Below are 12334 nucleotides of genomic sequence, written 5' to 3'. Positions count from 1 at the left end.
AAGATGAACTTGCTCCAGAGGCCTAGAAAACAAAGTCATATAGTTCAGTCTTAGACAAATGCCAAAGGACAAGGAGAAACTGAGTCAAAGGGGTCACTGGAAACCATAAAGAAAGAAGTGTGAAAAGTTGGGGCTTTTTTCTTGTGCTTTGATACAAGAACAGAAGGTCCTGAATGTTTCCTCATCTCTGCTACTAATACCTATTTAAAATACAACTAAACTTAGGACATTTCACTTTCAGAACTAATTGTCATGTCTAAGAAATATCTGCACTTAAAGGAGACTGAAGCAAAACAGTAAAGACTCTATTTTTAAAAAAGAAGAAAAAAAAAGAAAAATTAATCTAATTTTCAGACACCCAATTTTGGGACTATAGGTGGTACTAGTACAGAAGAGACTTATGAATGATCCTATTCCAGATGTAACTAGAGGCCTTTATCAATGTTTTGGGGAAAGGTATCAGAAATTTCATGGAGGTAACTGCTGTGTCCTGTCCTTGTTAGGAAGTGAGATCTTTGTATTTCAGAATCTATTCAACTGGAACTGAATGCCCCAAAATGGAAGATCACTTGAGAAAACAAGGCCTAATCAGTTCCAAACAAGACAATCACATGAGCAGCAAAACTGGGAGTAATTCAGCAGGTGAGACTCAGGCTGAGTCCCAAGTACTCAGCATCTTCAGCAGTCCTAAGAGGACTTTCAGCCAGTGCCATGCTCAAGCACCTAAAGTCAAGTTCCTAAATGAACAAGACCACCCTTGACTTGCAAGTACTTGGTTTGCCCTTTTACAAAGGGAGGTGAATAAAGGTTTTAACACCCAAGCCTTAGTCAGTCAAGTAGTGGTCTGTGCTAGCACTGACGAGAGCATAAGTGGAAAACCACTTAAGGTAAATCAGTTGTTCGAATTCAGAGGTTAACATAATACAATTTTGGACTGAAATTTTTTGTGCACATGACTAGAAGGTTTGCACACCCAATTCGCAATCATTTTAATGGCAGCATTACATTTACAGCATTTAGACCACTGTGAAAATCCCAACATTACTATCTGTTTGAACAGCTAGAATTACTCCCAGAAGAAAACAGTAAATGAGCATAGAATTAGTTTTTTAGAGGTATAAACACAGCAGCATTTAGGCATAAGCAAATCTAGAAACTGGTATGCTATAACGAAATAGCAAAACACTCAAAGCTACACATCTATCGACTCTACCGCAGGAACCCACTCCAGCTTGGTCAAAAAGTGCTCATGCAACATGGCTTCACATACATCATTGAAAAAAAAAATCTACTGTTAGCATACACTTGTTTAGATTCCATTAGGTCAAAAAATTGCCCCCGTGGCAAGCAACTGAGTCAGGCCCCAAATACTCTGAGAAAGTAATGATGGAAAAATATTTTATTTCACAAAGTCATACTGCACGATGACAAGTCATACCTTGCCCAGCCTGGTTCTCCATCATACGCTCTCAGTTCTCCACCTTCCAAACTCATCCTCCTATCTGTTATCTGTACCAAGTATAGCTGTTCCTTATTCCAGGCTACTCAGACATGCAATGCCTTTCTAACAGGCACACCATAAGTAAAACAGGCTGCAGAAGCATAAATGATGCATTGTTCACTGTCTGTGTATCTGACAGTGCGAGATGGAAAGAGCACACAAGAGACAAGCAACATAAGTAGTTGGCAATAAAAACAAACAACTGGGAGAAATGTCATTTGAGCAGGTTGAAAGGAATCACTGTATCCAATTCCTTGGCACTGCATAGAACAATTTGGTGAGAGCTTTAAATGCCTGGTCCTACTTTGCAACAATGGATGTGCTCAGTAGTGTTCTTCAGGCTTTTACGGTGAACGTAAGATGAACAAAAATTGTTCAGCTCAGAGCTGAAAAGAGGATTAAAGTCAGAATAGCCCAATGAATTCCAGAGCCATTTTATTTTGAGAGTACTTAGCAATTGGGGTTGTCTGTGTATACCACATAGCATGCACTACTAACCCTAATGAAACGATGCAGCATTTGTTTCATATGACACAGTTCCTTTCATCTTACTTTTACAGGAGATGGTCTCAGCTGTGACAAAAACTCTGCCATCCATGTGATAGGCAAGCTCACAAACAGAAAAAGCAGAACATCTTGAGTGATACAGAGAACAAAAACTTCTCCTGAAGAAGTGCAGTCAGTAAAGACAAAGAGGGAGAAGAAGTAAAAGTGAAACTCTTGGAGGATCGCCACCTCCTCATCTGCACCTACCATTGGTTTTAGCTCTCTGCCCTCAGCTCCACCTCCCCGGCCAGCTTCTTTCATAGATTTCCTACTATTCTCCACAAACTCCTGAAAAACAGTAGTGAAGTGAAAAGTGCTTTCTTAGAGCAGACTCCAAACATCAAATCTCAAGACAAAACTTCAAGATGTAACTGCTCAAAATGTCAATACAACTTGCTCCCCCCACTTCCCTTGCTCAGATTTGTCCACAAAGTCTCAAAAAAGCCTGCCAATAGCACAAGGGTCTCCCTCATTTAACTCTGGAAGTCAGACAGATACTTGCCTTGTGTGCTGTTACAACTTTCACATTTACCACACAATACTCTCCTTTATAGGGAAGGAAGGTAGAAGGGTGGCTGGCAAAAAAAAGCCAACAAAACACCCCAGAGATCCCGGTTATTACACCCTATCCTGTGAACTGTGTGTAATGTTAGAACTCCAGTAAACAGAGGCACTTGGAGACGACTACTTGCAAGGTCTTGCTGATTTCCCTAACTTCCCTCAATTCAAACTTAAATTTTTCACCAGACCACCATCACCTATTCACAAAGATTAGCAAAGGTGCTAATTGAATTTTATGTAATTTCTTCTCTTAAAGGCAAGCATTCTGTAGAAAATTTCAGTAAACTTTAGCTGCTGGTGTTTTGTGATATCAACTACTGACTAAAGAAACCCACAATGCTTTTATGACTTACCTGTGCTGTCTTCCAAGACAGCATGCTGTATTTTACTCTTATTCTGTGCTAAAAAGCAACTCATCCACTACCATTTTATTTATTAGATGCTCTAGATTCTGTAGTGTTTAACCAAAAATTTAACGTTGAATTCTTGGCGTTGTTTTCCAACAAGTAGTCAGAAAAAAAATTATGCTAAGAAGTCATGAGAGTCTTCCTCTAGCCTACACGTGGGGGTACATTTTACAGGGACATATTCTACAGTTGCCACTTAAAAACACTGTAAAGAAAATTACTGACTCAACAACAAACTGAAGGGTTTGAGGAGCAGAATTTCTACCTCTTGGTCTCCAGCTAGAGTGAACAGGGAATAAGATGGAACAAACAAGTAAGAACCGAATTGTACAAAGGGCCTCGACATAGCATCTAGGCTGCAGGACAGAACATAAAACCTGTTGTTTCTGTGCATGACAGACTGAGAGTCAAATTCTGGTTGGTGTCTGTCTGAAAGAAGAAAAACTCTAGTGTGGTCACTATCTATGTGTGGGGTAAAATACTCTGATGTTTTTAATCTTTCACATCCCAAAGGAGGTCCTTCTTAGGAAAGTATAAAACCTAAGCCTTTACCCCTTGTTTTGCTTCTTTCCATTCTGCACTGTATCATTTACAAGAAATGATACCCAAGAGTATGATTCTGCAAGACGACTGCTCATCCAACAGCTAGCAAATAGAAGCCAATACCAGTGACACCAACGGAAGGAAGCATCATTACTTATCTGATGCTCATCAGATCACACTGTTTGCTGATCAAGCCATAAAAAGACAGCAAGGTAACCCAGGTAAAAAAAATTACCATATTAAACTCAGCTAGTGAGTTCATTTCACTTTCAAAATATCCATTTTATGGAACCATATCCTGAGACTTAGAGAGCAAGGGCAAACTTACCATGAGAACTTTATCCATGTAGAATTCCCTCCCAGGGCTCCCATCATTGTATTTTGTATCGATGGCAAAACATAAGAAAAGGACATCAACAACCATTTCATAAATGGAAAGGAAGCAGTGAGCAACCAGGAATGCAAAGAGGCAGACAATGATGAGTGGTAGCACCCAGATGGTGTAATCTCGTTGGTAATTCAGCAACATAATCCCGGCCAAACCTGTACTGCAGACAATCAGGACCTGAAGAAGAAAACAGTAGACAACCCTAATGGCAGAAGCCTTTTGATATTTTTGGTTTGGTTTGATTTCGTTTTAACCTCCATGTTTCCTGCTCTGCCAGGGCTAGAACTAGAGGTTACAGATGCTAGCAGTAATGACATCTTTACCTCCTGGATTCCCCGCATCCCTGGGTGTAAATGACATTTTATCCATTGGTCAAGCATGTGCTAATCAGAATAGTTTCAAACACATCCTTCAACACAAAAGGTATTTTTCAGAGCAAATCACATGTATATCCTGCTGTCTTATAGTTCTAGTGTTATACAATATTCCTGTAAAAAAGAACTTTATCCTGTCAATTATAAAAATCCCAGAACTTGACGCTACCAATCAACTAATGTGCAATTGGATTTTTTTGGTTGGGAAGGGAAGGTATGTCTTAGGAGGATGGTATGTTTTCCATTTTTCTGTTGGAAACAACTTTCAAGCTTGTCTTATCTCTGTCTCATCTCCATACAGGGGAAAGTAGATCAGAATTCATGCGAGGCATTTCATGTAACAGTCTCCACAGAACTACACTATGTGTGAGGCCCTCAGAGGTATTTCACTCGGTACCAGTTTGGTCTTTGGGAATAACAAAAGGACTAAAACAACTGTTGCGGTCACTCAAAATTTTGAACATTTCTGAACCTATTCCTATGAACCCATTATTATAAACCCAAAATTGTAAAATAGGACAGCGTTACTGTATTATGAAAATACCACATTGGACTGGCAAAGGAGACATGCTGTCAGTCTTGCACTGTTTTAGCTGACACTGTTTTTTATATGCTGCACTGTTCATTTTAACATTACTGTCAACCGTGCATTTCTCTATTAATTTGAAAGATGTCTTTTCACGAGATGTTTCCTAACACCTTTCAGACCCCTCCATAAAACCACATTAAGTATTTTCATGGTCTCCCAAGGACCTATGTCTTCATTATGTGTTTATTTCTTCTCACATCATATTGACTTAATGACTGGATTAAAAGTTCAGCCCGCTGTACTCTGAATTAAGTAGAGGGATGTGACAGGGAAGACAGTTCAGTCCAACCAGTGTCCGAATGCTTAGGCACAGGTGATTTAAGTCATTTGATATTAATTGTTTTAGTAAATAATGGCACAAAATCCTTTAAAGAATACAAACAATTCACTGGATTAAGTTTCCATAAAGTATATCTTCATTAGTTGGAGACCCAAAAAGCTGACTGACCACAGCAATTATTCTAGTCTCCTTTTAATTCTCAGAGTAGAGGTAACTTAAGTTGCTTAAGCTGGCGGTTCCTCATAGCAGGCTTCTGTACTACCTTCCAGTCCAATTTTGTCATAAATGGTGATCAATAATCTGTAAATTTTCAACATAAACCTGGAGAGCCCTTACTAACCAGAATTTAGAGGAAATTATTCCTTTCCTTACAATTCTAGGTTTTAACCACAAAACCAATCAAAGACTTTGAACTTCTAATCATTTTTCTCTTGACTCTCTAAAAAAAAAAAATCATGCAAAAGGTGTCATCATCTTCAGCTATTCCTTTCTAATCACTTCTACTTAACACAAGTGGATCAAATGTTCATCCTCTCTATCCTGGAGAGTCAATTCCTGATATGGTGCAGCTACATGAGATAAAGTGCATGCTATGAAACAGGAATTTAAAGGCATTTTGTATTTCGGGTGCAAGCCATTGCTAAGCAAAGCTTGCTACTACATAAGTCCATTACAACTATATACAGCAGACCTACCTTTCCTAGAAACAGCATAAAATCTCCAACTGTGTTTATGGCAGCCACTCGCAAAGCATTTTCCACTAGAATAACAAAGGCATCCTTTGCTGAGGTGCAGAAGTTGGTGCTGTTGATAGCTGTGGCTGTATATGCGTTCTGGGAAAAGGAGATTGAAGATTTACTCATGGAATGATCAGATATTTCAGACAAGGGAGGGGGAGGAGAGGGGGAAGATCCAGCTTCTGAGTAAGTCACATAAGTCATATGATATTAATGAAACAAAGATTCCCTTGAGAGTTGTTGAATCAAGCAGTATGTACCAGCTGACAGAAGACTATACGAGGTAGAGAATTACTATTTTTCTCCTCCCTTCCTCATCATTTATGCATTAACAAGGTTATTCCAAAAAACTAATTAAACAGAATTTGCAGTTTCTCTGCAGGAGGAGAGGAGCAGTGGCATAACTACAGCAATTAAGTAGTTAGAAAAAATATTCTGGAAATATAAAAGAGTTTGAGGGTCATACAAGTCCACCAAGATAATTTTTAGATACTTCACTAGACTGCTTTCAAGGTTAGCCAGGACAATTTTCAAGGATTACATTGGCATTTTTTAAACAGTTTCTTCTGATTTTATTTTCTATATTTCTACAAGCAAAAAAATGAACAACGGTGAAAAAGATATTAGAGAGATATTCACAGATGTACTTAACAGAGGTGGAACCACAGGCCAATAAAACCTCTTTTACAAAGGGGTCTGACCAGCCAGTGTGTCACAACTTGCAACTCTTTTTCCGCTTTGTAGACAATGATGACAATTTGATGTTAAGTACAGTTTTTCAATTGTGTGAACCCTAAATATTTCACCAAGAAAAGCTTCACTCTCTTTTCATAGCAAATATATTTTGAAACTCAGACGTAGTCTGACAGACTGCACAAAAGGGGGAATATCTCCAGCCACTAAACAAATTGTTACAAAGTCAAGATATCATGTTCACAAAGATGAATATTGGCTATTTTTCACTTTTGCAATGTAAACAAAGACTAATGTAGTGATGTGCAGTATAATTTCAGTAATGGAGACAAGACTGAAGTAACGCCATTCAAGTTCAGTTCCAAAGTATGATACATTACATGTCAGCCTCAGACTTCATTCTGGGAATATATATATATATATATATTATCAGCCCTTGCATAAAACTTGAATATTGGAAATATTACCTGATTTAAGTAGGTCAGGCACTTTTCTAGACACCAAAGGCAGCAGATACAGGCTTTAAGCATACAGCGAGCACAAGCATTTTCCTAGGAAAGCCCAGAATGTGAGAAAGCAAAGAGTAAAACCAAGAGATCTTAAGAAAACAATATTCCTTTCTGTTTCAGTAACTGATACCCAGCTTGGTAACTTAAGCAGTCCCTCTTGGTCCCATGGTCCTTTAAAGACCAAATATTCCAAAACAAGACTTCCAGCCTCCCACACATACTAAATTAACATGTAAAGATGTCAGGCCTTGAGTTTCAGTAAGAAAATGGAATCTATTTCTCTTACTTTTCCTTTGAGTTGTGTATGAATATACATAAGGATCATTCGTGGTATCTTCACTAGTGTGATAATGAAAGACCCCTTTGCTACTGTTCCTAGGTGGTAACAAACAAGGCGATTAACAGATGCCAGAATAGGAGTAAATGGCAGATTCCTTTTCTCCCTGTTGAAAAGAGAAAAAGAATAAAGTACAATGATCAGTATGTATGCAATATCATCTAGAAGTGTTACAAATTCTCAATAAAATAATGTGCAAAAGGAATGTATTATCCTTGTATTAGGTTTCAGGGTATATTGTTCACTCCTCACTGACAGTCCGCACAAGTCACAGTTTTGGCTCTAATGCAGTAATAGGAATAGGATAAGGAATCAGTATTTCTTAAGGGTAGTCTTAGTAGCAGTTGGCTGCATTACCGCTATCACCAACTTGCAGTTTCTGTAAAACTACAATTGATGGTGTTCAATTCAAAATCTTCCAAAAAAGTGAGAAATAATGCTAGCATTTTTTCACTTGGACTACTGATAAACTTGCCTTCCCCCTCTCTCCTGTTCTGTTGGAGGTCTTTGTGGAGACTTTGGAGAGGATATTACTATTTTTATTTACTAGGTAAATTCTTTTCTCAAGATATTTTACATTTCTGATTTAGCTATTATATCCTCAAGGAACCAAGTCTTAAGCCTTAAAAGAAGCTATTTTATTGCAACGTGGCTAGAATATCAGATGAATACTCACTTTCAGAGTTTTGAAGCAATTCCCTCTTAAAGCCTTTATTTGAATTTCTTACCAAGGACGCCGCTTCTATTTATCTCTCAAAGAACAGCTCTATTCATCATTTAAAGAATGGCTCTTCTTCTTTATTAGAAATATGAGCATAGTAATAAGCATATTAAAGGAACAAGTCCTAACATTCCAAACATAAAATATCTTCCCAGCTTGGGACAAAGTTACATTCATGGGAGTCTCATTCAAAAAAAGATAAAGAAGTAGAGTCTTCATTCCATGAAACTAACATCTGCACAACTTAATCCTGAAATGTTAATGATTAAAATAGGTTTACCCTGTATTTTCTTCCAATTAACTTTTACAGCTCATAAAGACAAATTCTATTCCCCTTTGGGCACAATCACATGAATGGTCTGAGCCTTACACCCAGGCAACCCAACTTCCTCTTTTTGAGGTAAATACAACTGAGGGCAGAGTCTGTAACGCAGAACACCTTGAGGTCTGTTACTGCCTGAATTGAAAGGAATCCATCTGGCTAAGGTGAATGAACAGTGAACACATATAGAACATTTATCCATGGATAACTTCATCTCATTTGCTGTGGAAAGCTGCTAATATGCAAAATAGTAGGGAAGACCAAATTAATGCCCTTTCCTTTCTTACTAAATCACTTTCCAGATTCAAATTGTACCTTAAAATGCAAAAAAAGGACAACAGTAGGGAGAAACGAGTGTTTACTTACTTAAAATAAAACTCCTGTTATGAAATGATAGGGTACAGTTAAAAGCAAAATGATTCACCCTCATGTGATAGAAGATATATAAACTTACAGATGAAGTATACACATTGCTAAGCGATCTATTTCAATGCAAAGTTATCCTCTCTTCTCTGTATTTTCCTAGTTCTTTACTCAATCTAGTTTAATTATTCACAAGATTACATCCCTGTAACATCTTGTAATAACTTCATAGATGTATTTCATTGGTATACTGGAGGACTTCATCATTAATAAAATACCAGAATTTCTGTTAGCACAATAAATTAATTCCTTGCCTTTGATATTGTTTTAAAGACTAGGGCAAATAAGTAGTCAAATGTAATTCAGATAACAGTCTCAATTAAAAAGGTAAACCAATTAGTCATTTGTAATCTGGATCACGCACTTGAAAAATATCTGCATGCATTATTTAAAAACCTATTTTTTTCAAAAACACTCTTAAAAGCATATGGCAAGAACAGAGTGTAGTTTCTGGGTATCACTAGAAATTTTTATATACAATATTCTTCAAATGAAAGGCTAAAAGCACATACTAAAACCCCCTAACTGAACTACATATGTATTTAGGATACTAATGTTTTTTTCTTGGGGATAGCATCACTCCAACATCTTGGTTTTCCTTTCTTACGTAAACCACCTTTCCTAAATATCTTGTAAACATCCTCTACTCATACTGCTTTTTATCCAGACGAGTTGTATTTATATTGTTTGGGAAAGACTTTGAGAACATCTGAAATAAAATTACTTATCTAGTTCCTGAACAACGATGTGGTGGGTTTTGGGTGGTGTTTTTTTCTTGAAGAAATGTATCATGAACTACTAGATCTAGGATAACATGTGGAGCAGCTTCATTAAACTATACTTTTACAAACAGGTATTAGTGTACTTGTTTCTTTTCCTTACCAAAAATATTGCCATAGTTCTGCTCTACATACCAAAATGTAATACTTCAGATCACTGAAGTACCATTTATGCTCATGAAATACTAGCAAAGCATCCAATACCACGTTTTTTTCTGAAAAAAATGGGTCCTAAATGGCTAAAATGAGAACTTTAATTTTCACTTTATTTAAGGTAAATCTTAAGCAACTTTAATTTCAGAAAAGTTTTCAAATACTAGAGACTAAAACCCCAAAGCTAAATTTGCAAATCTGAAATCAGTTTCTTACCTCTGTGAAGTAAAATTCTTGTGCCTGAAGGCTGGTAAAACCACTGCTTAACAATTAGTATTGCCTTCCCGAACAGCTAGCAGACACATGCAGAATAGCCAGTATAAACTATGGCCTGGTACACAATTTAGTACACAAATACAGCAATGAAATATAGAGCTTTAATGCACATATATTTTGTATCACTTTTTGTTTGTACATGATCTTGTCAGAATCCATAAGTAAATGATGAATCTAATAAGACCTGAAGTAATCTCATGTAAGAAAGATAAATGAAGCACTGTAAATAATTCAAAGGGCACTGTTTTGCAATAATCAATTGCTTTTGATAACTTTTAATTTCTACCAAGCTTCTCAACATTAATTACTAGCATCACAGATGACCTTCCAGGTGCATTCTGCTTTGTAAACAACCATCCATGTCCATACAATTTGCACAGGTTACAAGGCAAACAAGACTTCAAGTCCTAAATATCACGAACACCATCTATAACCAGCAAAACAGATTATTTTAGGACTTGACATGATTTAAAAAAAGTCAATACAATTCAACTGCTCTCCAGCTTTCAGGACGGAAGCAAGTATTCTCCCCAAAAGTTCCCTCATTATTTCTGCTAAATCAATTTCTAGGCTACTCACAGTAGAGCTAAGTTGTCCTTACCTTGTAAAATAGTATGTCACAACAGCCCCTGCTACTGTCATCTGCTGACAGGCTAGGATAAACTCGCTGATCCAGATGAGTCCCACAACATGGTACCACCACATGTATTTCAAAGGACCTACCATCCGAAATTCAACAACTCCTTCTTCATTTGGGACAGGACTACCTAGAAATAAATGAGGGTAAAAAAGGAAATGGTGCTTACGTCAACTCAGAAAGAAGGAAGCATATGGTATTAGCAGTTCATAACCAGCCACATCAGAGCCCCTCTAGCTTCTACTAACAGTTATAAATGTCATGTTTAAGAATATTGTTCAGTAGAAAGATACAGTTTTTGAGACAGTCAGTATAATGGCATTTGAAAAAAACACTAAAAAAAAATAATATTTGGAGCATAGTCAAAATCCTGCAACACTTCTTTTAATTTTTAGTCATATGGTGAAAATTTCCAAAACTAACCACCACTAAGTAGCAAAAATTCTTATAGTTAAACATAATAGAAGCCTGCTTCAGTCAGTCTTAATTTTAGTCTGTTGCTCTGTTGATATTATTCATACAGTGAGAATCAGTATTAAACTTCATAGCTCCTTATACCTAGATATCAACATTAACAATCACTTTTCCTTACAGTAAGTCTTTCTGTATCTGTCAACAATATTTGTAGCTCTAAAAGGTATTTATAGACCTAAGAAGCAGCTTTAGAGATTCTAAACATAGGACTTCATGCATTCAGAAATCCATTGACTCTTGTCTAATCTGAACAGCAATATCATGCATTGAGACTGGCAGTACATGTCAGAACCCTTCTAGGATAAGCTCTGTTTCAATGTGTTAACCCACATTGAGATGTTTCATCTTATAAAACAGTTATGTGAACAGCTGATGAGATTCAGAAAAATACTGAAAGTAACATCACAGGTATAAAATGCTTACCTCAAAAACCATTGTTTTGACTTAGCATTGACTTAGCACCTTCTCCACCTTCTTAGCTATGCCTTTACGCTTTTATAAAAAAATCAGTATTTTCTTGTGAATAAATTGAACTGTTGAAATAATTTTTCTTTTAGTAAGCAAGCTCTTCGTAAGTGTGGACTTCTCCTCATACACAGATAATGTATGGAGAAGAGACAGCTCCTGGGAGACCTTAAGCAGCCTTCCAGTACCTAAAATGGGCTTACAAGAAAGCTGGGGAGGGACTTTTTACAAGGTCATGTAATGACAGAACAAGGGGCAATAGCTTTAAACCAGAAGAGGGAAGATTTAGGCTAGATGTAAGGAAGAAATTCTTCACTGTGAGGATGTTGAGGCACTGGAACAGGTTGCCCAGAGAAGTTGTGGATGCCCCTTCCCTGGAAGTGTTCAAGGCCAGGCTGGATGGGGCTTTGAGCAACCTGGTGTAGTGAAAGGTGTCCCTGTCCATGGCAGGGGGGTTGGAACGAGGCGATCTTTAAGGTCCCTTCCAAGCAAACCATTCTATGATTCTATGAACACTTTTTCAGTTCTCTTGGTTTGCATTGAAAAGATCTAGCCCTATTTGCACAAAGATTTTGTTTAACTGATACCAGTGAAGTGATACCAAAGGGTTAAAGAATTC

The 12334-nt window shown here is 37.2% G+C and overlaps 1 protein-coding gene across 1 annotated transcript; it reads right to left on the bottom strand.

Moving 5' to 3' along the window:
- Positions 1-4: 4 nt before the first annotated feature.
- Positions 5-10906, bottom strand: LOC104161605 (choline transporter-like protein 1; the record flags this gene model as incomplete). The annotated part of the gene is made up of 7 exons (XM_009700099.1): positions 5-22; positions 2255-2335; positions 3887-4123; positions 5885-6022; positions 7087-7170; positions 7415-7571; positions 10741-10906. Coding segments are annotated over 7 exons (881 nt in total), but the record flags the coding sequence as incomplete, so codon positions are not given.
- Between the last annotated feature and the right edge of the window lie 1428 nt (positions 10907-12334).

The sequence above is a fragment of the Cariama cristata genome, unplaced genomic scaffold (genome assembly GCF_000690535.1).
Source record: "Cariama cristata isolate BGI_N322 unplaced genomic scaffold, ASM69053v1 scaffold25855, whole genome shotgun sequence".
Taxonomy (NCBI): Eukaryota; Metazoa; Chordata; class Aves; order Cariamiformes; family Cariamidae; genus Cariama; species Cariama cristata.
The sequence above is the reverse complement of the archived record's forward strand: the minus strand, read 5'-3'. Positions and strand labels throughout refer to the sequence as shown.